This window comes from Ictalurus furcatus, chromosome 19 (assembly GCF_023375685.1).
Source record: "Ictalurus furcatus strain D&B chromosome 19, Billie_1.0, whole genome shotgun sequence".
NCBI lineage: Eukaryota > Metazoa > Chordata > Actinopteri > Siluriformes > Ictaluridae > Ictalurus > Ictalurus furcatus.
In genome coordinates this window covers 24,074,710-24,102,413 of record NC_071273.1, presented here as the reverse complement: position 1 = coordinate 24,102,413, position 27,704 = coordinate 24,074,710, and the positions used below count along the sequence as shown (strand labels likewise).

At 39.2% G+C, this 27,704-nt stretch overlaps 1 protein-coding gene, 1 long non-coding RNA gene and 1 gene segment (V, D, J or C); 2 read left to right on the top strand and 1 right to left on the bottom strand.

The window, feature by feature from the left end:
• hcls1 (hematopoietic cell-specific Lyn substrate 1) lies at window positions 1-17,157 on the top strand. The gene is made up of 18 exons (XM_053650554.1): window positions 1-83; window positions 3,582-3,665; window positions 3,894-3,967; window positions 5,538-5,667; window positions 6,153-6,263; window positions 6,461-6,515; window positions 6,671-6,781; window positions 7,649-7,759; window positions 9,009-9,119; window positions 9,743-9,798; window positions 9,877-9,946; window positions 10,792-10,940; window positions 11,618-11,743; window positions 12,101-12,260; window positions 12,534-12,620; window positions 14,356-14,442; window positions 14,838-14,909; window positions 14,983-17,157. The coding sequence occupies exons 2-18, from the start codon at window positions 3,582-3,584 to the stop codon at window positions 15,114-15,116; spliced, it is 1,728 nt and encodes a 575-aa protein (XP_053506529.1). The 5' UTR covers window positions 1-83; the 3' UTR covers window positions 15,117-17,157.
• A 6,313-nt stretch (window positions 17,158-23,470) lies between these two features.
• On the bottom strand, window positions 23,471-24,754 carry LOC128623554 (uncharacterized). The gene is made up of 2 exons (XR_008388601.1): window positions 24,623-24,754; window positions 23,471-23,938 (listed from the first exon to the last, which is right to left on the bottom strand). It is a non-coding gene; the product is annotated as an uncharacterized LOC128623554 (long non-coding RNA).
• A 109-nt stretch (window positions 24,755-24,863) lies between these two features.
• LOC128623670 (immunoglobulin kappa variable 1-39-like) lies at window positions 24,864-26,478 on the top strand. The segment is given in 2 exon segments: window positions 24,864-24,919; window positions 25,018-26,478. Coding segments are annotated over 2 exon segments (378 nt in total).
• Window positions 26,479-27,704: the final 1,226 nt, after the last annotated feature.

The following is a 27,704-nucleotide window of genomic DNA, read 5'->3' as shown; positions in this document are numbered from 1 at the left end:
CCGACTGCAACTTTTTTTCTCTCTTCCAGCTTTATTATTTGTTTTTATTCTATTCACATTTTTTTATTCAACGCAACCACAATGTAAGTAAATATGGCATTATATTCTTTTTTCTCCTGCTGTGTAATTATTAATATATATATATATGTATGTAATCAATATTCTATGTAAAAACCCACATTTCAGATTACCAGGAAATGTGCAGCTTGTCAACTTGTCAAAAGAAAAAAAAAAAGAAAAAAAGTTTTGCATTCCTGCTGCCTGATTTCGCTCAGCTGTGGTTTGTAAATGTGATTTGAGTTTGAGTCACGAACAGGATTTTATCGTTTTAAAAAGTTTAAAACTGTATGTTGTATAAAAAGTAAAAAAAAAAAGAAAAAGAAAAAAAGAGTAAAATTGAGGAACTGGTAGAGTGTGTCATGGAAAAGAAAATGACTGCAGTGACAGGAAGGTGGATATGTGTGAAAATAGTTTATATGGTCATGAAAGAACATGTGTTTAAACTGATTAGCTGTCTAAATATTAAGTGACACATGCAGTGTAGTTGATTGTACGAGTAGATTACCAAATATAGTAGGACCTAGTATCACACACACACACACACACACACTTTACTATTTGTACTCAAACATGCGAATGAGCGTCAAAGAGTGCCATGGATACTGACAGTATACAGGTGCAATCAAAATGATTCAGCCCCCGTTGCAAATCAGGTTTATTGTCAAAATGTACAGACTTTCAGCTGTTTGTGATGAACAAATCAAACAAAAGCGACTGAAATTGTTCAACACGACACATGCTTCCATCAGTTTCCCCAAATTCAGGTATTTCATGTGTTCCAGCTCAAGCACATCTGGTGCAACTAATGAAGCCCTTGATTAATTGCATCAGGTGTGCGTGAGAAAACACCTGTTCTGCATATTTGTGCTGTTGTGAGGGATTCTATTCAGGGGGGTGAATAATTTTGAGACTGGAGAAATCATTGCAAGTAGAATTTTCAGTTGAATTTGGGGAAAACACTTGAAGCATTCGTTGTGTTGAACTATTTCAATCGCTTTTGTCTGATTTGTTCATCGCAAACAGCTGAAAGTCTCTGTGTGTGTGTGTGTGTGTGTGAATATATATATATATATATATATATATATATTTCACACACGCACACACACAGCGCCCTCCACTAATATTGGCACCCTTGGTAAATGTGAGCAAAGAAGCCTGTGAAAAACTTTTATTGTTTAATCTTTTGATATTATGTTAAAATGATTCACAAAAATACTCTGTTCTCATGGATATCAAACACAGCACAGGTTTTTATATATATATATATATATATATATATATATATATAAATATATATATATATATATATAAACTTTGTTAAATATATGTGTGCAACAAATTATTATTGGCACCCCTATGAGTTCATATGAGAAAAACATATTTGAAGTTTGTTCACATTGATATTTAAAATTTTTGTAGTACACCAGGGTGACTAGGAACAGGAAATTGTTCAAAAATATGAGGTAATGCACAGGCTAAATTCCTTTAGTCATTCATAACATAACATAATGGGTAAGAGCGAGGAATATAGCTGTGATGTGCGGCAAAAGGTTGTTGAGCTTCACACAATGGGGCGTGGCTATAAGAAAATAGCACAAGCATTGAAAATGCCCATTTCCACCATCAGGGCAATAATTAAGAAGTTCCAGACAACTGGAAATGTTATGAATCCACCTGGAATTGGACGTGTGTCTATATCGTCTCAACGCACTGCGAAGAGGACGGTTCGAGTGGATAAAACATCTCCAAGGATCACAGCTGGAGAACTGCAGAAGTTAGTTGCGTCTTGGGGTCAGAAAGTCTCCAAAACTACAATCTGAAGTCACCTACATCACCACAAGTTGTTTGGAAGGGTTTCAGGAAAAAAGCCTCTACTCTCATCCAAAAACAAACTTGAGCGTCTTCAGTGTGCCAGACACTACTGGAACTTCAAATGGGATCAGGTTCTATGGTCAGATTAAACCAGAATAGAGCTTTTTGGTAATAAACACCAGAGGAGGTTTTGGAGCACACAGAGAGGTAGCCATATGGAAAAGTACCTCATGCCCACGGTTAAATATGGAGGTGGATCTTTAATGTTTTTCGGCTGTTTTTCTGCCAGAGGACCTGGACATTTTGTTAGAATACATGGCATCATGGACTCTATCAAATATCAACAGATATTAAATGAAATCCTGACTGCCTCTGCAAGAAAGCTTCAAATGGGCCGTGGTTGGATCTTCCAGCAGGACAATGATCCAAAATATACATCAAAATCAACACAAAAATGGTTTACTGACCACAAAATCAAGGTCCTGCCATGGCCATCCCAGTCCTCTGGCCTGAACCGCATAGAAAACCTGTGGGGTGAACTGAAGAGAAGAGTCCACCAGCGTGGACCTCGAAATGTGAAGGATCTGGAGAGATTCTGTATGGAGGAACGCTCTCAGATCCCTCACCATGTATTCTCCAACCTCATCAGGCGTTATAGGAGAAGACTCAGAGCTGTTATCTTGGCAAAGGGAGCTAGCACAAAGTATTGACTAACAGGGTGCCAATAATTGTTGCACACCTATATTTAACAAACATTTTTTTTGGATAAACCTGTGTTGTGTTTGCAATTGGTTGATATCCATGAGAGCAGAGTATTTTTGTGATAATTTTTTTATATATATATAAAGAAAGCAATGCAGGAAATAATATTGAAGCATCTGCAAGTGATTTTTTTTTAAGTCACACGCTTCAACAAAACTGCCTTCACACCCTGACCCTATGTTCACACCAGCAAGGGGCCGGTCTTGTAGCAGTATATAGTATATAGTCTGTATCGAATTACTCAAACGCTAGATCAGTCTAAAAATTAGATGATTAGTTTATGTTGCGTACCTCATGTCTCTGTGACTGTCCTTAGACTTGTAATCAGCAAGTAAACATTTTCGACATGGTCCAGTCCATGTGTATACGCCAGGGCGCTTCTCTACAAGGAGGTGGTCTTTCCTATTTGCCAATTTTTTTCACATCCATGGGCAGCCCTATACATTTTTACAAATTGCAGCAGAAAACTTACTCAGCAGTAATTAATGTCTGTGAACACACTCTTCGGTTAAAATTTACTTTGAAGATTGAGAGACTAACATTACTTACAGCTGCTTTAAATTTACTGTGACATTAGAGAGACCTGCTAACATTATTTACAGCAGCTTTAAATTTACTGTGACATTAGAGAGACCTGCTAACATTACTTACAGCAGCTTTAAATTTACTGTGACATTAGAGAGACCTGCTAACATTACTTACAGCAGCTTTAAATTTACTGTGACATTAGAGAGACCTGCTAACATTACTTATGGCAGCTTAAATTTACTTTGAAGTTTGAGAGACCTGCTAACATTACTTATGGCAGCTTAAATTTACTTTGAAGTTTGAGAGACCTGCTAACATTACTTATGGCAGCTTTAAATTTACTTTGAAGTTTGAGAGACCTGCTAAATATTACTTGTGTGTGAGATAAGGATTTTTTTTGGACTTTTTCTTCTCCATAGATGTGGAAATCTGTGGTGGGTCACAATGTGAATGTGAAGGTGGCGTCAGAGGGAGACGACTGGGAAACCGATCCTGATTTTGAGGTACATAGCAGCTTCATGTCCTTTTACCCCGGCAATCACCTTATATTTAATATCAGTACAACCACAACATTTATTCTGAACTCCAGTGATGATCAATATAGACTATACAATCTCTGAAGATTAGGCTTTTCTTCTACATAAATAAAATACAGCTGTTGAAGGAAATCAGATAGTGGAATGGATATAATACGGATAAATAATGTGAGAATCTTTGATTTTGTGCGTCAGAATGATGTGTCAGAGCAGGAACAGAGGTGGGGATCAAAAACCATTGAAGGATCAGGACGCAAAGAGCACATCAGGTAATTAACAACATGACCAAAACATTTCAAATGAAATATTACTTTATCATGTGTTAGTTCGACTGACTCACTGATTCACTGACTGACTGACTCACAAACTCACTGACTGACTGACTGACTCACAAACTCACTGACTGACTCATTCAGTAACTGACTGACTCACTGATTGTCTCATCGACTCACTGACCGACTCACAGACACACTGAATGCCTGATTGATTGGTGGAATTACTGATTGATTGACTCACTGACTGACTGACTCACTGATTCACTGACTGATTCACTGAGTGACTGACTCACTTAATTACTGACTGAGTCACTGAGTGATCGACTGAATGAATGACTGACTGACTGACTGACTTAATGACTGATGGACAGACTTGTCTCATCAACTCACTGATTGACTCACTGACACACTGAATGACCCATTGCCTGACTGACTGATGGAATTTCTGATTGACTGACTCACTGACAGACTGACTCACTAATTCACTGACTGATTGATTCATTTACTGACTGACTGCCTCACTGATTGACTGACTGACACACTGACCCACTGACGGACTGACTGACTCACTGACTGACTCACTGACTGCCTCACCGACAGACTGATTCATTGATTAACTGACTGACTCACTGACTGACCCTCATTGGTGTGACTATAATGTCTTATAAAATGCCTGATTTTGTTTTGATGTTGTTTACACAGACATATACAGCATGTCCCCTGAGTTGTCAGTTCAGCAGTTAATATTAGCTTTAGCTTTATCCGCTCTCACTTTATTGCATGCAGCTCAGTGTGTCTCAGAATAGCACAGTCGTTTCCATCATTTCAGACTTGTAGGAGGTGTAGAATACATCTAGAGTAAAAGCGGTCACAGTCGCTTCTATTCTGAACTGAACTGAAACCATGGCGGTTAAAACATCACCCAGAACAACAGATAGAGGAAGTGAGAGACCCAGAAAGGAAGTAGCAGTGCTGCAGCGTATTACACGCCCAAATATGGACTCAGTTTAGAGACAAGGCCAATCAGCAGAGGCAGCTGTAGAAACTAGAGAGCAAAGCATTCTGGGAAAGCAGGAGGAGGAGTGACGTGTGAAACGGTAAATGCTGAATCGGCAAAGTCGGGGATAATTAATAAGGTCGTACGACAACACCACTAAAGTTCACCTCCTGTATATGTGCCTCCTGGTTTTACTATATTTATCTATGTAATAATTACAATAATTCACAGGAAATCCTAAACACTCGCACTTTCAAATATCAAATATGGATGCCTATAAACATGCATAGGAGTTAAGTTAATTTCATTATTACACTCGGCTATGTGCTAGCTAGATAAATCATTATCCTCACTCATTAGCTAGCTTAGAGTTAGTGTCCTTTATTCCCCGTTGCTTAGCAACAATGTTTTCACATCGGAATGTTCAAAATCACAGATTCACAGCTTCAAAATCAGCATGTGCTGTACAAATATCCGGAATCAGAGTAAGGAATTCTGGGATTTATGTGGAATGATGTAATAAAAACAAGTGTGTGTGTGTGTGTGTGTGTGTGTGTGTGTGTGTAGTGTGGCTGATCTCAGACAGAAGGTGTCTCAGGAGCATGAAGTCGTGAAGAAGAAGGAGCTGGAGAAAGGTCCTAAAGCGTCGTACGGATACGGCGGAAAATTCGGCGTCGAGAAAGACAGGATGGATAAGGTCTGAAAAATCATGTGCTATTGTTATTATTATTTTTATTTAGTTTAGCTTTTTAAAATAAATAAATAAATAAATACAGTATACATGACTATATATATATTTTTAGATTGTATTTGTATTGTTATGATTATTATACTGTTATTAGTACAGTAGTGTTGAATTATTAATAGTATTTGATTTAAAAATATAATGTATTCTTATATATTTAGTTTGAAATATTTACTATATCTAGTAATCTAGTTATCTAGTTACTATATCTTCTAGTATATTGACTACTTTTATATTACTAAAGTATTACATATACTTAATATAGTTATTACAATAAATGAGTTTTATTTGTTCATGTGTTTGTTATTTGTATTTACACAATTCTTTTTTATTGTTATTTACTATTTTGTATAAGGGGGCGGAGTCACTGATATGTATTTCTATAATCAATATATACTTAACATTACATGAGTTTTTGTTGAAAATTTCTTTCCCAGGATGCAGTGGGGCACAGCTACGTAGCACAGGTGGCACAGCACTCGTCCCAAACAGACGCATCACGGGGTTTCGGAGGGAAATTCGGCGTACAGAAGGACCGTGTAGACCAGGTAGGGTACACGTATTATACATTACATCATACATTACTTGATAGAATAATACACCGTGGCGTAAATCATATTTACATGAATTACATTGTAAATGTTTTCAAATGAATGATATGTTCTGCTTTTTTAATTTATTTTACCATTTCCTGCATTATGTGCTCGCCGCCTCTGTCTGATCTAACTGCGGTTCCTCTCCGCAGTCGGCTTTGGGTTTTGAGTATAAAGGGGAAGTTGAGCAACACGCCTCTCAGAAAGGTACTCCATTTCACACACAGTCACAAACAGAGACAATGTTCAGGTGAAGGGAAAGTTTGAACACACCACTCCCACCTGCCACGTAGACCTTGGTATTACATCGAGGTCTTTTATTGTGTATATAAAATTTGAATTTTCTTCTTCTTCAATCTCAGATTACTCTAAAGGCTTTGGAGGGAAGTTCGGAGTGCAGAAGGAGAGAGTGGATAAAGCGGCTCTGGGTTACGATTATAAAGGAGAAACCGAGAAACACGAGTCACAGAAAGGTGAGAACATTTCATTTTTGTCTCATTTGTGTTACACATGCAGATATTTCCTGTATACAGTGTTCGTAAAATGTATAAATTGGCAGCTAATTGGTTATAAGTTCTGAGTTTTCATAAAGAATAAAATTGCAGCGTAGTATACTAAGTTTCCAGAGAAGCAGGACATTTCTGACAAAGTGCTTCTGGAGCTGCTGGAAGTGAAACCAGTGGTAGGTGGTACTAATTAGGGGGCCAAGCACCAAAGGTGTGTATTGTAATGATACGGGAGTCTATGGCAGCCCATTGAACACTTCGTACACCAGTGATACAGGACTATCTCAGATACCTATACAGTAATTTTGGTGTATGCATCTTTAGCACTCTAGCACCACCAAGAGGACAAATTTGGACATACGTTTGTGATAATAGCTTGGCAACTTAACATTTTACCAAGTTTAACAGATACCATGTTGATTTCTGCCATTCACATGCAGGACAGTTCATTCATAACACATGAGGGAATTTAACAGCGAAGCTGCCAAACAGGAAGCAAAAGAATATCTTGGCTATGCTGTGATTTATTCAGAGCAAACTTTTTGCTTTTCGCTTTTTAAATGGTTTTCTTGGGGTCTTACTGCCTGACATGGTGAACTGCTTAAGCATGGCCCAAAAACGAAAATTAATTCAACATTTGTGAAAGGGTTACCGACGTTGTTGTGAAATCATGGAGGTCAATTGATGCAATAGCCGGCCCACTTGTTCTTAAAAAACATGCCAAATTAATAGTCCTTTGTTGTCAGTCATGCCCTTTCACATTGATGGAAATCTAAATTTATGGACAAAAGTTGCCATGTTTAACCAACTAATTTTCTTCTTCTTCAATCTCAGATTACTCTAAAGGCTTTGGAGGGAAGTTCGGAGTGCAGAAGGAGAGAGTGGATAAAGCGGCTCTGGGTTACGATTATAAAGGAGAAACTGAGAAACACGAGTCACAGAAAGGTTGGTCGTTGGTAGTAATTAGGGGGCCAAGCACCAAAGGTGTATAGCACCCTATTGTTACTGTGTGGCTGCCCATACTACACTGTGAATGCTTTATATGAAATTCGGCACAGAAATAGATGACGAGCTCAGCTACAGTGCCTTCACATCAAAAATTGGTGTACGTCACTCAAGCACTCTAGCGCCAACAACAGGGCAATGTTGGACATACATTCGAGATAATAACTGTTGTAGAAATGCGAGTCTGATTCTTTGGGTCATTCCGTGTTCAGTGGATAACATGATGTTCATTTCACCGTATTGGAAATGTTTTCTAAACTGTTTTTTGTTTGTTTTCGTTTCCACAAATTTTGTCCAATCATCACAAATTTTTCACCAGAGCATCACGAGACCAATCAATAAAAAAATGTTTCATGCACTTCTCATATGCAGGCCTTTTGTTCATTACACGCAGACGAACTTGACAGTGAAGCCTCTAAACAGGACCTAAGGACATATCTCAGCAACTACGTGACATATTCAGACCAAATCTTGTACACGAGTGAAGGACCACATTCGAAAGGACGCATAGAAAGTTTTGTGTAAATTTACCTCTAGGGGCGCTATAATTCACAAATGGGAAAACTGCATACGTGTAACTTTTGAGACACTCAACGTCAAATCATTATTCTCTATATTATTTATTTTCCTGGCAGGTGCAGGGTGTGGGGGAAGTAAAGAATTTGTGATTTGTCAAAACAGGAAGTCAGTTATTTTGTATTTTATTTTTAAAAAATGCTCCTTTTCCTAGAACCGGTGTCTTCTCTTTATAAGACTGGAACCAAAACTCATCAAACAGGAAATGAGGCCATTTCTCAGCAGTGTTTTTTTTTTTCTTCATATTGACACCAAACGTGGCACAACATTCTGATGTTAACAAACAAGCTTCAATTTCATTTGCAGCTTAAAAGGGCTACAGAAAACAGGATGTGAGGCAATATCTGCACAGTGGCTTGACATATTGCCGTCAAGTTTAGTATCTCCGCAGGGAAATAGTACTCCCTTCTGTTCGCCCTCTTTTGCTAAGGGGTGGAGCCAAAAGGTGCTTGGCCCCCTTAATCGCTGGTGTAAGTGACCGGTGTATATTCAGAGCTGTTAAAAGGAAATAAAAGCCTTTTATGTAGCATAAAAAAGTGTCACATGATATTATCACATGTATTTATTTATTTAATTACCTATGTTTTTGTTTGTTTGTTTGTTTTCCCTGTAGATTACTCTAAAGGCTTTGGAGGGAAGTTCGGAGTGCAGAAGGAGAGAGTGGATAAAGCGGCTGTGGGATACGATTATAAAGGTGAAACTGAGAAACACGAGTCACAGAAAGGTGAGTTTACCGACTGTACTACACTGAAATATACTGACAGGAAGAAAAGAGGATGAGGGGGAATGAGAGAAGGGAAGTAAAAAAAAAGATGAGAAGACAAAAGAAAGGAAGGGAAGAGAAAGGAGGAGAAAGAAGTGAAGAGAAGAAGGGAAAAGGTGAAATGGACAGAAGGCAGAGAAAAAAGGGGAGAAGAAAAGAGGAGAGAGAAGAGTACAGGCATAGAGAAGAAGAGAGTGGAAGAGGAGATGAGAAGAATAGAGAAGAAGAACAAAATGAGAGTAAAATATATACAGGGAGAACAGGGGGAAAGTAAATGAATATTGCAGAGGAAAAGAGAAGACAGAAGCGAGATGAGAATAAGAGGAAATGAGAGGGAAAGGGTATTGGAGGAGAGGAAAGATGAAAGACAGAGATGATAAGATGGGGCGGGGGGATGGGGAACACGAGAGAATCAGAAAATTTGTCTGATAAAATAATATTTAGTAATAATTTTACCGTACATTTAATAGACACCTCTACATGCAGTACAAACTCATGCCACTAGGGGTCTTAATTTTACACATTTTCTAACTGAATAAAACTTTTTTTTATTACATCACCTTTCTGTATGTCCTCTTCTACAGACTATGCTAAAGGTTTCGGAGGACGGTACGGTGTCCAGGCCGACCGCGTGGATAAGGTAAATCTCATTAACGTGCAGATTAACACATGAACATGATCAGTAATTGCTGAATGACACAGAATCGTCTCGTCTCAGAGCGCCGCCTCCTTCAGTGAAATGGAGTCTCCCACATCGTCCTACGAGAAAACTCAACCGCTCGAGGCCTGTAAGTGACTGTTACGATAATATTCTCACGTTACACCTCTGTTTATGTCACGTCACCCAAATACTAAATACAATTATATTCAATTATAAAACGATTCATAGAAAACACAAACCGTCAAATCAGACAGCTCAAAAGTAATGCAATGAATTAAAATAAATAAAACTAATTAAAGGAGCCATTTGTAATGTTTAGAGTCCTCTGGTGAACTGTTAACTCTGATTAAAGAAGCTGTGTGTAACATTTGAGCCCTCTGCTGGCTGTGATGTGAAATGCAATAAAATCATTAACAATCCCTTCCCCCTTGTCCTATAAGACTTCGACTCTCTGCTTTTCACATGTTGCCTTTAAAGCATGCAGCTGTGGTCAGGTTGGGGGTGGAGATAATTTCAGGGCCTGAAAAAAGTCAACAGAAGCTCACAATGAAGAAACTAGAATGACTGACTGCTGAGAAACACTTGCAAATGACTGTTTTCCTAATATTTACTTGAAATGATAGGATTTATAATTATTACAGGTTTAGAAACCCTTTTAAACATTACACACCGTAGCTTTAAACGCTAAACCTGTCAAGTTCTACTATTACATTATGATCTGTTAGTGAACCCGAGCATGTCATTTAAAAAAAAATCCCATTTATAAAGAGAATGACAGGAGCTGAATTGATTGGACATGACAGCAGCTTGACTAACCACGCCTGCCAACAATGTTTTCATTCTGACCCCGCCCCCTTTTAAACATTTATACCGCTATTCACCAGGTTATTAAGGAATATAAGGTTAGTTAAGCACTGTGTGTGTGTGTGTGTGTGTGTGTGTGTGTGTGTGTGTGTGTGTGTGTGTGTGTAGCACGCTCAGGAGCCGGAAACCTGAAGTCCCGCTTTGAGAACATGGCGAAGACAGCTGAGGAGGAGAACAGGAAGCGAGCAGAGGAGGAGAGAGTGAGGAGACAGGCACGAGAAAAAAGAGAAAAAGAGGAGGCACAGAAGAGACAAGAGGTTAAGACACGCGCACACACACACACACACATACACAGCTTGCACAATATATTAAACACTCTGTATACTGTATATCACACTGTTAAATGAGATAATGAGTCAGAATGTTACTTATTTCAGCTTTAATCTGATTCGTTATGGTTTATTATAACTTTATAGTTTCCAGTCATATCCCCGCCCACTTGCCGAGCCCGTCCAAATACACGACGACCATTTCCAAGAGTGCGATTAGCTAGTGCTGCTCTGATTGGCAGATCAAATTGATTCAATTAAATTTCTTTGTAAATTAAGAACGATTTGATTCATTTTCACTAACGAGCGATTCGATTCACTGAGTCATATTAACACGTTGGCCTTCTCACACTGTAAATGAAGAACAATCCAATTCAGTAAAAAGGTGATTTGATTCAGTGATTCATTACTTTTCAGTTTTTGATTTAAAACTTTTCCATTTTTGGAAATCACAAAAGATTCAATTACTAAAAAGCGTTGTGACTGATGTTTAATTACATTCCAATTTTATTCAAAAAGCATTTCTCGATTCAGTGAACTCAAAGAGTGATTCAATTTAGTGACTCGTTACTTCTGAATTCGATTCATAAGTTATTTTTGTAAAGCAAGTTTGATTCAGTTCACTGAAGAGCAATTCAATTGTGTGTGTGTGTGTGTGTGTGTAGGTGACCAGCTGTGAGTATGAGGAGGAGGAACAGAGGCCTCCTGTCATCCCTGAAGCTGTGAAATCATCACAGGACTTCAGACCACTTCCTGAAATTCCCAGAGACTCTCCCAATCCTGTACCTCAGGTAAAAACTCGTTCACTTCATCTCCTTCACTTCCCCTTGTTCACTTCCCCTTGTTCACATTCCCTCGTTCACTTCCCCTTGTTCACATTCCCTCGTTCACTTCCCCTTGTTCACGTTCTCTCGTTCACTTCCCTTTGTTCACGTTCTCTCGTTCACTTCCCTTTGTTCACATTCCCTCGTTCACTTCCCCTTGTTCACGTTCTCTCGTTCACTTCCCTTTGTTCACGTTCCCTAGTTCATTTCCCTTAGCTGAATCTCATAAACTGAATGAGTCATTCCTTTAAAGCACAAATGACCCAGAACGTGTGTGTGTGTGTGTGTGTGTGTGTGTGTGTGTGTGCGTGCGCATGCTCACAGGTGGATGATGAACAGCCTGAAAACGACTACGATGAGCCGCCGTCACTTCCCCCCCGATCTGATGACCTGTTAGAGGAAGACGACTCTGCTCCTCCTCCTCTTCCTCAAAGAATCATCGAAGAAGCAGAGTATGAGGACCTCGGATCAGCTCATTACACCGGTTAGACACTGCATAGTGCACTTAAACACACTCATCACTCCACTGTGGACAGAGTGTCACTTCGAATCGCTGAATCGAATCACTCTATCATGAACTGAATCAAATATATATATATATATATATATATATATATATATATATATATATATATAATTATGTACAAAAATCGCTTTTGAATCAGATAGACAAGTAAATAAATCACTGAATCGTTTTGGACTGGATTTACTAAGATTGCTTTTTGACACCCCCCCGTCCGATCTGATGACCTGTTAGAGGAAGACGACTCTGGTCCTCCTCCTCTTCCTCAAAGAATCATCGATGAAGGAGACTACGAGGATCTCGGATCAGCTCATTACACCGGTCAGACACTACATAGTGCACTTAAACACACTCATCACTCCACTGTGGGCGTGTCCATCTCAAGTAGTCCAATACAGGTTACTTTTTAATTTCACTTGTTTTTTGAGTGATTAGTTCTATGTATTGGCATTGCAAAACCTCCAGTTTTTAAAAATTATTTTTAAAATAGTTTTAAAATAGTTTTAACTACGACGGCCACCTTTGTGACATGGCACACAACAAATGTTGGTTATACAGCAGTTTAACCTACAATATATCTACAGTATCTCGGCTCAGGATGGTCCTAGCTCCTTGGAACAAAATCTGATCTCTAGAGCGCATTACAAGCTACATGTGCAAGTATAAACATGTTCATGGTTCATGAACAAATGTACAGCTCAAGATTGCTCACAGTCCCACTTTTAGAGTCAGTTTATAATAGGAAGGGTTCGAGTCTCAGTCTTTTGCTTTTTTTAGGGAGTACCTGGGTAAGTATATTGTGCATGCAGAACATTTCAGGTTTGAGACTTCTTTTATTTTTTCATGGGGGTGGGAAAGTGCGATTTTTAATAATTTCCCTCACATTCGGGTTGAATATCTCTGGTAGGGGACCAGATAATAACCTGAAATTTTCACAGAAATGAGTACTGTATAGTAGCATTCTGCTGTAAAAATATACAGCTCAGAAGTCAGGTGCTGCTTTTATCACAGGAGAAACAACATCCCGGCTCTATTTACGACAGATCTGGCCCTCGAGCTCCACTGTCCTGCAGAGTTTAACTCCAACACTAATCAAACCCACCTGAACAAGCTAACCAGGGTCTTCAGGATTACTAGACAATTACAGGCAGGCGAGTTTGGAGGTTGGAGCTAAACTCTGCAGATTTGAAGAACCCTGTGATAGATCATGCTTCACTCTCATCAATATAGACCTCATTGACAAGCATGAGCTATTGTATGTCAATCATCAACATAATTACTGTAAAATACTGTTCATTTTTATTATTTGTTGTGCTTAATATTACATCTGTTTCTTTCTCAAAATGTGTGAATAAAGTAGGATTTTCCTCAGATTTCTACTAGCCCTAACTCTGTAATCAGTAAGAGTTCACAGTTTTTACAGCAGAATGCCACTATAGAGGACTTATTTCTGTGAAAATTTCAGGTTCATATCTGGTCCCCCACCAGAGATATTCAACCCGTAGGTGAGGGAAATTTTTAAAACATTGCACTTTCCTGCCTTCATCAAAAAGAGAAGTCTCAAACCTGAAATATTCTGCATGCACACCGTACTTACCCAGGTACCCCCTAAAAAAATGAAGACTGAGACTCGAACCCTTCCCATTATAAACTGACCCTAAAAGTGGAACTGAGACTCAGAATGTACGTCCAAATGTAAAGCTCAAGATTGCTCAAAGGAACATGAAAGTGTTTATACATGTACGTGTAGCTTGTAATGCGCTCTAGAGATCAGATTTTGTTCCAGGGAGATAGGACCATCCTGAGCCGAGGTACTGAGGCTTCCGTAAACTGCTGTATAACCTACATTTGTTGCGCGCCATGACACAAAGATGGCCGTCGTAGTTAAAACAAGTAAAATATTAAATAAAAAATGAGGAAAATTTAAATGCTCGAGCAACCTACATTGGACCACTTGAGATGGAATGATCCAATTAATAACTCCGTTAATGGAGTCACTCTATAATTAATTTAAACTTTACAAAGATTGTTTTTTCCCGATCTGATGACCTGTTAGAGGAAGACGACTCTGCTCCTCCTCCTCTTCCTCAAAGAAACATCGATGAAGGAGACTACGAGGACCTCGGATCAGCTCATTACACCGGTTAGACACTACATAGTGCACTTAAACACCGTCACTGTGGGCGTGTCCCAAACCACGCGCCCTATTCACTATATAGTCCACATTAACACCATCGTCAGTGCACTGTGGGCGTGTCCCAAACCACACGCCCTATTCACTATATAGTCCACATAAACACCATCGTCAATGCACTGTGTGCGTGTTCTAAACCACACGTCCTAGTCACTATATAGTCCACATAAACACCATCATCATTGCACTGTGGGCATGTCCAAAACTATGCACCCTAGCCACTATATAGGCTACATACAACATAGTGCACTGTATATTGTATAAAGTGCACTGTATAGTGAAGACGGGGTGGTTTGAGACACAGCCGTGGCTTGTATGTGATTGTGTGTGTGTTTTCTTCACAGCTGTTGAGAATGATTACGAAGATATACACACAGGCAGCAAATCAGCCAGGGCTCTGTACGACTATCAGGGCGGTGAGTATCTCTCTCTCATATACACACACACATACACACACACACGTGTTTTAACAGTCTGGTCTGATTTCAGAGGCGGATGACGAGATCTCCTTCGTGCCTGATGACATCATCACTAATATCGAGATGGTGGACGAGGGCTGGTGGAAGGGAAACTGTCACGGCCGCACCGGCCTTTTCCCAGCATCCTTTGTGCAGCTCATGTAGACAAAATCCCAGACGCCACCCCATATTTCCACATGAATTACTTCTTTCTCTCTTCATTTGTTCTGTTACTGACCACAGGGTTGCCAGATCTGCTGGTTTGAATGCATTCTGATTTGAACCTCATACAGTTAGACAGGTGTAGCGTTGTGTGTGATGCAGATATTATTATTATTATTATTACTATTATTATTATTATTATTATTATTAATGCTTTATCGACTCCACAAACATTCCCAGATGTGCGATAAAGTGCGTTCTGCGTACCAGGTGTGTGTCGATGTTACATTTTCATATCATGATAACTGCACAGTATTTTATCGCCGTTTTACGATGTTATCAAATCATGTTATTTTACTATACATTAAAAAATATCTCATTTTTATTTACGAGATATATAGAGTCAACATACTGGGACGCGCTTTCTTTATAGGAGTCGAAACGCACCACAAAGTATTGGCACCCGTTCCTCTTGAAGTAGCCGTGCATGTTAAATATCACTTTCGGAGCACGTGAGCGACACGCGGCTCAATATTCCGCTCCGCTCCGTCGCTCACGGCCCGAGCGAACGCTCCACTTCACGTGAAATTTCTCTGTGGTATACTCGTCTCTGTTTGTGGTGCATTGCTTGAATAAAAGCCTCAGGTACAGTAGTAGAGATAATAATGATGTTGACCTTCTGTTACAGGCTGAGCTTTTTATTCATTCGATTAATTTATTGAAATAAATTTACCGTTTGCGTAGCACATCCTCCTGGTTTCTGGCCGCGTAAGATCTTTGCTAACTCTCCCCCTCTCTCTCCACTCTCCCTTTCGATTTCTTCTCCTTCCTCGTGAGAGTTTTACTGTGTATTCATGTAGGAGGTTTGAACTGCACGACCTCCACTGCGCATGCTCCGATCACTATATTCTGTAACCGCTTATTGTCCGTGTGGAAAAAATACAGATTTGGCAACACGACCCGAACAATCCGGTGCGGTATGTAAGGAATAAATCAGTGTGTGTAGTGCTGTTTTCACCCCGATGTGGTATTTTTCCTAAAACAGCACGCCCCAAAATGATTTAATCTTCTCCTACTACAGCAATCGATTATATATTTCTATTTATTAAAAAAATTATACTTTTTTTTTATCCATTTCATGTTAAACCGGTCAGTTCCTGTTCTCACTTACGTTACAGCAGCTATAAAAAGTCGCTCTGTCTCCAGCCTCTCAAAATTAATAGCTGTTGCTATAGAAACGATAATGTATCGGAACGAGCGCAATAATATAAACCTACGCTACTGTTCTAGAAAACTAATCAACACCACCTTCTGACCAATCAGAGTCCAGGATTCAGCAGCGTCGCAGTAACTGCCAGTACATTCCATCAGTCCGGAAACATTAATCACGGTACTGCAACGTTTAAAGACCTTTTCAAAATTAATGACTGTTTTATTGAGTGTTTATTAAAAATAAGCTGGATAATACATGTTCTATACATTTTTTGAATTCATGCTAGTTACTCTCAGTCGTACAGAACGTAGCCGAGCGACAGACAACACCGAATCAAAAAAGGGCGGAGCTTAAATCAAATTCGATCAGCCAATTACGAACCCGATGGTACGACATCGCAACGATAGTATACCTCACGTGAGCTAGCGTGCCGGTGAATTCAGCTAGCTAAGAGAACGTAAACATTAGCAACGCTAACTAGCACTAACTAGCATAGCTAACGTTGCTGTTATAGTGTATAAGTTAGTGCAGTCATTTATGCTTCACATTTTACTGAGATGAAGAACTATAAAGAAAGGCTAGTAATGGTATCATGTTATATTTGATTAACTGAGGCCACACCCCCTTTTGACCTGTCACTCTAGCTTAGTCATGTTGCTAGCTCACGTGGCTAGCTCAGAGTCCCATTGCTAGCTCAGAGTCATGTTCTTACTGCACTTTCAGATTAAAATCCATTTCAGCTGAATATTTTGTACAATAAAAATTGTTATACATTTATATCACAAAATAAACAGCTTTATCAGCAAAATTGAGAGTTTTAATAAGAACTGAAGTCTTTATGGTAGTATAATTACTGTTGTATTTCAGTTATACTATACCAAGCTTTATTTACTATATTATGCAATACTCTTATGCTAATCTATACTATACCAATCTGTGTTAAATATCCTTTACTGCATTACATTACATTATACTATAGCTTACTATTACTATCATGCTATACTACACCATACCGTTATAGTCTACATTTATTATGATATTCTGTCATCTTATAGTATAGTATATTATGCCATATTGTTATGCTCTCCTATACTATCTGATATTATGCTATACTGTATTATATTATGCTACACTACACATAGCTTGCTGTACTATTATGCTCTCCTATACTATGCTATACTATACCACTATACTGTTGTGCTGTATTATACGAAGCAACACTATACTGAAATTAACCGGCCACTTTAATAGGAACATCTGTACCCCTGCAGATCTGTGGCCATCATATGGCAGCAGCAGCAACAGTGCATAAAATCACACAGGCACGTCAAACATCAGAACAATCTCAGTGACTCGGATCGTAGCATGGATGTTGGTTTGAGTATTACAGAACCTGCTGATCTCCTCCTGGGATTTTCACACTTTCGAGTTTAGAAGAATTTCAGCTCTGTTATCTGTACAGATGATTATACAGACCGTTTTACAGTTAGAGATTATATAATAAACTCAAACAGATGATCAGGAGAATGTTGGAGTTTAATAAAGGAAAATAGATTTACAGGGAAAAAAAAGAAAAATACATGTAGAAAATCACAGGGTGTTTTTTTTTTGTTTTGTTTTGTTTTTTTTGGATAAAATGTTTCATTTTGTCCTTGGCTCGGTTTGCTCTCACAAGGCAATTTAAAAGCGTCCCAAAATGTGTTTATGCAAGTCAGGTGTGAGGAACCGAATTGTAAACGATTACAGATTGTTTTGGTGCGGATCCGAGCAAGATTGCAGTGTTCATATATGTCTAAATGAACCGAAACAAGGGAGAAAACACACCAGGTTCCGAAACAAACGCTCCAAATGAGCCAGGTGTGAAAATGCCCTTAGATCTGCTGACTCGGGTCTACCTTCCACTGCACACACACACACACACACACACACACACACACACACACAGCTCTAATAAATGAGCAGTAACTCTATTAACGCTCATAATATTTGGAACAAGACACACTTCTTTACACAACGTTGCAATACACACACTCAAAATTAGTAGTTACTGTATGTGGTGATGTCATACAGTACAGCTCTAGTTTTGAGTGTCTTGCTTTCTTTGTTTCTTTGAAGCATCCTAGAGGCAGCCTTTATTTTGTCACATATGCATTAAATGAGAAAATATTTTATTCACATGTCCCAGCTTGTTAGGAAGCTGTTGTCAGAGCGCAGGGTCAGCCATGATACAGCGCCCCTGGATGAGAGAGCATTAAAGACCTTGCTCAAGGGCCCAACAATGACATCTTGGTGGTTGGGGCTTGAACCCCAGACCTTCTGATTCATAACAGCAGTAAACCAAATATAAAGTCATTAAACCTATTTCTAGACACTATTACTCATTTCAAGCTTGTAGGAAACCTTGAGAGGAAAAAGATCCAGCAGGAGTAACGTGTGGAGAGAGAGAGAGAGAGAGAGAGAGAGAGAGCGCTCTACTCAATTAGGTCCTCGTACCATCAAGTGGAAGAAACAAGCAGATCAGGCTTTTCACTCCATTACAGAAGATTTCACCACTGCCCATATTCTCAAATACTCTGGTCCTACATAGCCTTTCATTGTTCAAGTAGACGTAGCTTCATTAGGAGTAGATCCTGTAATGTCTGAAATTCACTTCCTGTCACAATCAATAAGAGAAGTGGTCTTGTTTCCTTTCCTGTGCTGTAATTGTACAGAAGCCTATAATTCATTCTTCCCAGTACTGAATCTCACCATCTATTCATGTCTCTTTATTAAAACACATCAAACTAGGCCGCTCTGTGAGGAGATTCCTGATGACGAGCCCTAGCATTGAGGACTGCAGCTTGTGCCATGTGCACGCTCTTATACTCAACAAGACAGAGAGGAAAGCTGTAACGCCTTGTGGAATGGAAGGGGTATGTTCCCAAGGAGAGAAACTAGGTATTAGTTAAGGTTACTCATTGACCCTTGTTTCACCCCAAACCTCCACCACACGTATCTGTACAAGCCTGCTCCTCAGCCTCAAAGCGCTCCTCACTACTCCACTAGTCCTATTCCATAATAATAATAATAATAATAATAATAATAATAATAATAATAATAATAATAATAATAATAATAATGAAGCCACGCTACACCGCCGGCGGCCAGCAGAGGGCAGCAGCGGAGCGCGGTGAGAGAAACTCACTCCAGAGAAATGTTACCCAGAATCCTCCAGGATGATTAACCTGCATTACCTGCAGCTGCTAAGCAGGATATTTAAGGCCAAACTATGCTGCTGTTCCTCGCCACACCTTTGTAAAGGGGAGACTGGTGTGTTATGGAAGAGTTTTGTGGCAGATTAAAATAAGATGAAAAAGAAATGTAACAGTCAAAAAGAGAAGACACTGAAAAGAGAGGAAAAACAGAAAGAAGAAAGGTGGGATAAGTGAGAATTAAAGATGAGACTGCTCTTATATAATGCCGGTCGAGCTAACGGTAATGGATTTACCCGAATAAATTGTTAACGTGTTGAAGGTTTAAACAAGAAAACAGTTTGAAACCTTTTTTGTTATCTCCATCATGACGGATTTACCTCAGCCTGTTAACCCCGCCCACATTATATCACCTTTGTGTGAAACTGTATTGCTAATGCTAAACAAACATTTCTCAAGGTTTATTTTTTAAATCTATTAAAATAACAATAATTTCACATTTGCACAAGAATCCAGGTGTTTCTGCACCTTGATTAAAGTTCTGCTGTGGTAACTTCAGCTGACTGGAGTAAGAGAAATTGATCTGTTTAAACAGGAAACAGTAGAAATGTGAGGTACAGTCAGGTCCGTAAATATGTGGACGTTTACAAGGATTTATTTTAGCTGTTTACCAGTGTACTGGAGTATCATTTTCATGTTACTGACCTTTTGCCAATTAACCTAATTAGTTACAGAATTTTCCTCCAGCTGTTTCTTTTTAGTAATACGTACTTTTCCAGCCTTTTGTTGCCCCGTCCCAACTTTTTTGATACGTGTTGCAGCCATCAAATTCAAAATTACCTTATTTGTTTTCCTTAAAATCGTACATTTGATATATTTTCTATGACAAATAACATCCGTTTACATATCCATAAGTCCCCCTGCTTATCCTACTGGGTTGCGGGGGGCCGGGAGTCTAGAGTAGGGCACAAGGGCGGGGTACACCCTGGACAAGGTGCCAATCCATCTCAGCGTACAATCACATACACACCCATTCATACACTATAGACACTTTGGACATGCCAATCAGTCTACCATGAATGTCTCTGGACTGGGGGAGAACATACAAACCTGATATCTCAGGTGCTAGAAGGTGATTAACTGTAACACATTTTCAGTCTTTTTAAACTTTATACACTTCATATCAGTTTAAATTGTTGTGTATGTTTAAGGTTTTGTATAAACGTGAGTGTTTGGAGTGTGAGCGTTTCTCACTTCTCACCTAGTGATCAAAACATCTGAACAAACAGCAACTCAAGTAACTCAATGTTTGTTATATTTAAATTCATAGTAATTGTTTTATGTTGTTTGATTTACTGGAATAATTAAATGCAAATTTAATGAAGTGATTACTTTTAAAATCTAGTTACTGTAGTAGATAGAAATAATAAGTGATGGAGTGAATTTGGTTTTATTTGGAATTCATACAGTTGAGAAATAAAACGTTATAAAGCTTTTCTTTTTTTTTTCCTGGTGAAAATCTGATTATTTAATATAGTAGGAACAATAGAATATCATGTAGTGCGTTTGTCTTTTTTAAAACTCGTACAGTTAAAGTTTTTTAAAAAAATTCCAACAAATAAACAAACACTACTTGTTAAATAAACATTTAAAGTATAAATTTGTTAAGAACTTAAACAGATAAACATGCTTAAAAATGCATCTCATTACTATGGTGTAATTTTCTGTAAGGAGATTGAACATTTATGGAAGGAGTCTCCAGTGTTAGCACTTTTGTAACAGTCAGAGATCAAGCTGTATCTTTTCTGACATTTTTTATTTATAGAATGAGTAGATGGAAATAATTACAGTAGCCCTTTTTTCCTTCTCTAAATTATTTTGTAAAGTCCAATCTGTGCAGGATTTCATGTTCATTCCCCCCTCAACCTCCACCCGACTGATGATAAAATAATTTATAACCGAAACGAAAGACCTTTCGAGGGGGAAAACACAAGCCCTGCTCTTGGTACCAACTCACTTTTTTATTTCTTTAAATAAACTCTGTGTTTTGGAGAAGTGCGGCGTCTCGTGCATTTTGGAGATGTCTTTCCGATTCTGCAACATCCGCATCTCTGTTTTGTCCTGAATCCGAGTCCAGTAAACTCAGTCCAGTGTAACACTATCTCTATATGTGTACCATCTCTACCATACATCTATATATACACCACACATCTCTACCATACATCTATATATACACCACACATCTCTACCATACATCTATATATACACCACACATCTGTACTGTACATCTATATACACACCACACATCTCTACCGTACATCTATATATATACACCACACATCTGTACCGTACATCTATATATACACCACACATCTCTACCGTACATCTATATACACACCACACATCTCTACCGTACATCTATATATACACCACACATCTCTACCGTACATCTATATACACACCACACATCTCTACCGTACATCTATATATACACCACACATCTCTACGGTACATCTATATATACACCACACATCTGTACCGTACATCTATATATACACCACACATCTCTACCGTACATCTATATATACACACCACACATCTCTACCGTACATCTATATATACACCACACATCTCTACCGTACATCTATATATACACACCACACATCTCTACCGTACATCTATACATACACCACACATCTGTACCGTACATCTATATACACACCACACATCTGTACCGTACATCTATATATACACCACACATCTCTACCGTACATCTATATATACACCACACATCTCTACCGTACATCTATATATACACCACACATCTGTACCGTACATCTATATATACACCACACATCTGTACCGTACATCTATATACACACCACACATCTCTACCGTACATCTATATATACACACCACACATCTCTACCGTACATCTATATATACACCACACATCTGTACCGTACATCTATATACACACCACACATCTGTACCGTACATCTATATATACACCACACATCTGTACCGTACATCTATATATACACCACACATCTCTACCGTACATCTATATATACACCACACATCTCTACCGTACATCTATATACACCACACATCTGTACCGTACATCTATATATATACCACACATCTCTACCGTACATCTATATACACACCACACATCTCTACCGTACATCTATATACACACCACACATCTCTACCGTACATCTATATATATACCACACATCTCTACCGTACATCTATATACACACCACACATCTCTACCGTACATCTATATATATACCACACATCTCTACCATACATCTATATACACACCACACATCTCTACCGTACATCTATATATACACCACACATCTCTACCGTACATCTATATATACACCACACATCTCTACCATACATCTATATATACACCACACATCTCTACCGTACATCTATATATACACCACACATCTCTACCGTACATCTATATACACACCACACATCTGTACCATTTGTGTATGTGTACTGTAGATATTGTTTTATTACTCAGATGTATTGTATGCAGTGTTTCCTACTCATAAATGAGTTTCTCAAATTATCATCACAAGACTGATGTGCCAATATTACGTATTCAAATTAAAAGTAAGATTAATGTAATTATTTTCAGTATAATTTTATAATCATTTTATATAAATGTTAATTTATGTAGCACCTTTTATTAAACCCAAGGTTGCTTTACATAAAGATGATAAACACGAGGTGAGAGGTGGAAGTGAGATTTGCATGAACAGGACTGAAGGGTTTCATTTCTCCCAGAATAGAGCAGAAACTTCACCAGATGTTCAACTTCCTTCAGTCAAACTCACTGAAGCACAACACACAGCACTGAATCTACAGCTAATCCCACTCTCTCATCACACTGATCATCACTATTAACTCCAATAAAAGAACACACAACGTCCAAAACTCAGCTTTATTTCAGCAAAAACTACAGGAAGAGCAACAGGACAGTGAAGAGAGTAAAGACAGAAATGTCAGCATTGTGTAGAATTGAAACTCTATTGTAGATGGATCATAAGCAGCTCTATGTTAAACTCTATCTTGGATCCACTAGCCTTCACACTGACTCTTTCTGAAAGTGACCGGATGATCGACGTTGTTATGGGAGACCCTACAGCTGAACTCCTCCCCCTTTTCCCAGAGGTCTTTGCTGAGGGTCAGGGTGCTGCTGCGGCTGTAACGGCCGTTCTTCTCTTCTTCTGCGCTGGTCAGAACCTCGTTCTTCACCTGTGAGCCGTCCACTGTCCAGCTCACCAGCGCCCCCTGTGGAGAGTAGCCAGACAGCAGGCAGAGCAGCGAGGCCGATCCCTCAGACAGCTGCAGAGGGGACGGAGGGAGCAGAGACACGGAGGGAGCTGTGGGACATGCTGGAGAGGAGAAACACACACACACACACACACACACACACACACACACAATTAGAAATGATTATGAAATATTTCTGTTACTTTGTGGAACTGTCTGATCTTACAGAGTAATTAAGTCTAATAAAGTCTGACTTCATGACTGAGTTTCATCGAGTACTTTATTATTTGACATCAGTTTCAGTGCAGAGACAAAACAAACATGTTCCACACTGTAATTTATCTGGGAAAAATAATTTTTTATAACAAGTGTTATTACTTTATAGTTCAAACCTTCAGCATCTTTAACTGCAGCAAATACAAATGTAGCTGATTACAGAAATATTCATTGTTTAACACAAACACACACAGCAGCTTTCATCTGGATTTTACATCCGCACAAAGTAACTCTATTTATTAAATGTTTATTATAGAGGAACTGCAGAGTTATTGCATGTCGAATATATAGCGAGTGTGTAATTATTACATATTTAACATCAATAATTGTAGATTTGTTGAATGTTCAAGAACATTGATATGGGATCTGTTCTGATACTGAAATGTGTTCCTCATCAGAGCTTAATAATACACAATAACATCAATGATGCAATTATAAACATAAATAATCTGTTTAGTTTAAGTTTATTTATTCATGTAATTAGTAATGAACTAAATGGATTTTGTGTTAAAAGAAGAAAACACACTTACTGTTCACCACGAGTTTGGAGCCTCCACCAAAAAAGAACCACAGTGATACATTCTAATGAAACCATCGTACAAAAACCTCCATCACACTGCAGTGCACACACACACACACACACACACACACACACACACACACACACACACAATTTGCATTGCCAGTCCATGCTTCAGTGCTCTGCGAGTGTTTATAGCCCTGTGACTTTAACACTTCATGACTGAGAGCTGCTGCTCAGCAACCACCCACAGCAACCATGACTTTGATCAGCGTCTTCATCTGCACACTGGCCCTCTGGACTCAAGGTGAGAGTTTAACATCAACTCACAGCCTCACACACTTCATTTCATACGAATTCTACACCACTTTACAGCATAGAAACACAATCTATGTTTCTCTTCAGGATCCAGAGGTCAGGTGACTGTGACTCAGACTCCTTCAGTGCAAACTGCTGATCCAGGAAAAACAGTCACCTTCAACTGTAGAACCAGTAGCAGCGTGTATGGTGGTAGCTATCTACACTGGTACCTGCAGAAACCTGGAGAAGCTCCTAAACTCCTGATCTATGGGGCTACTACTTTACAGTCAGGAACTCCAGCTCGTTTCAGTGGCAGTGGATCTAATACTGACTTCACTCTGACCATCAGAGGAGTCCAGACTGAAGATGCAGGCGATTATTACTGTCAGAGTGACCATTATATCGGTAGTAGCTGGGTGTTCACACAGTGTTAGAGCTCCGTACAAAAACCTCGGTCAGTGAGAGTGCACAGAGAAGCACTGATGCAACTGGGAGCGACTGCAGGTGCTGAGGGGGAGGATGTGATACAGCACAATGACACACACTGTGGACGAGAGAAAACACACCACACTAACTCACTAATGCACACACACATCTGTGAGAGGAGTCCACCTTTCTCTTTATTCTGCTCTTTCATGATTATGTCACAGTCACACTGATGGCCACATAATGCAGTCAGATAAAACCATAAAGTTCTGACTCTACTGCTGAGACACTGAGACTCCTCTCTCATTCTCCAGAGTCTCTGTGTGTTTCTCCAGAAGAGACTGTTATTATCAGCTGCAGGACCGGTGTGGATATTGTCCGAACCTTCAGAAACCTGGAGAAGCTCCTAAACTCCTGAAACACCAGGTATATCAGCATCAGTGTGGGATTCCACCTGGTTTCAGTGGGAGTGGATTATGGGACAGAATTTGTAAAAGTCACTTGAATATGGAGGAGATCAGTACTGTCAGACACAACTCATGCTGGTGTGGTCAACAGCTGCTCATAGCAGGGTCGCTGATCTTCATTTGATCATTTATTCCATAATCACTCCTTTTTGTTCATTTTGAATCCAAACTTTCTATAAGAAAGATATCAATTCTGTATCTAATACAGTTAGGGTTAGGATTACACTGACGTCCAATAACGGCTTGTACTTCTTTTAAACTCCTCACCATTACATCGAACACAATAATGGACTGAGCCTAGCTTACCTTTGTGCACTTCTCCAGTCCTACTGACCATTCCACTCTCTTAGAGCGTTTTCAGACCTGTAGATCTGTGATTTGTTCTGAAACGGGGACATAAACTGTTCAAACGTTTCATTTTGTCCTTGGCTCGGTTTGCTTTCACAAGGCAATTTAAAAGCGTCCCAAAATGTGTTTATGCAAGTCAGGTGTGAGGAACCGAATTGTAAACGAATACAGATTGTTTTGGTGCGGATCCGAGCAAGATTGCAGTGTTCATATATGTCTAAATGAACCGAACCAAGGGAGAAAACACACCAGGTTCCGAAACAAACGCTCCAAATGAGCCAGGTGTGAAAATTCCCTTAGATCTGCTGACTCGGGTCTACCTTCCACTGCACACACACACACACACACACACACACACAGCTCTAGTTCATGAGCACTAACTCTAAAAATGCTCATAATATTTGGAACAAGACACACTTCTTTACACAACGCTTCAATACACACACTCAAAATTTAAATTAGTAGTTACTGTATGTGGTGACATAACTGATTTAGTCTGTAGCCACGCCCACATCCCCAGTTTCCACCCATGACACCCATTCCAGCTCCCCAAGTTCTGATCTTCTCACCTGTTACTAGTTCATCTCATTTGCTATAATGTGTGTACCGCTCTGTTAGTTACTCTCATTGCTAAGTCTTATAATGTGTATTATCCTTGCTCTGGCTTTTAGAGTCTTGCTCTCTTTGTTTCTTTTAAGCATCCTAGAGGCAGCCTTTATTTTGTTACAAATACATTCAATGAAAAAATATTTTATTCACATATCTGAGCTTGTTAGAAGGCTGGATTCAGAGCGCAGGGTCAGCCATGATACAGCACCCCTGGATGAGAGAGCGTTAAGGGCCTTGCTCAAGGGCCCAACAATGACAGCTTGGTGGTCGAGGCTTGAACCCCCGACCATCTGATTTGTTACAGTAAACCAAATATAAAATCATTAAAACTATGGCTAGACACTATTACTGAGAGAGAGAGAGAGAGACAGATACACTACGACTTCCTGTCACAATCAACAAGAGAAGCGGTCTTGTTTCCTGTGCTGTAATTGTACAGAAGCCTATAATTCATTCTTCCCCGTACAGAATCTCACCATCCTTTCATGACTCTTTATTAAAACACATCAAACTAACCCTTGTTTCCTCCTGGATTTCCACCACACGTATCTGTACAAGCCTGCTCCTCAGCCTGAAAGTCCTCCTCACTATTCCACTAGTCCCATTCCATAATAATAATATTGAGGCCACGCTACACCTCCGGCAACCAGCAGAGGGCAGCAGCGGTGCGCGGTGAGAGAAACTCACTCCAGAGAACTGTTACCCAGAATCCTCCAGGATGATTAACCTGCATTACCTGCAGCTGCTAGGCAGGATATTTAAGGCCAAACTATGCTGCTGTTCATCGTTACACCTGTGTAAAGGATTGATTGGTGTGTTATGGAAGCGCTTTGTTTCAGATTAAAATGCGATGAAAAAGAAATGTAACAGTCAAAAAGAGAAGCAGAGGAAACTGAATGAAAAGAGGAGTAAAACAGAAAGAAGAAATGAGGGATAAGTGAC

Bases quoted from the DNA above. Each gene is read 5' to 3' on its own strand.
- hcls1 (XM_053650554.1), top strand. From the start codon at position 3,582: ATGTGGAAATCTGTGGTGGGTCACAATGTGAATGTGAAGGTGGCGTCA. The intron at 9,947-10,791 runs GTAAGTGACTGT...GTGTGTGTGTAG, and splicing joins AACTCAACCGCTCGAGGCCT to CACGCTCAGGAGCCGGAAAC. The intron at 14,910-14,982 runs GTGAGTATCTCT...GTCTGATTTCAG, and splicing joins TCTGTACGACTATCAGGGCG to AGGCGGATGACGAGATCTCC.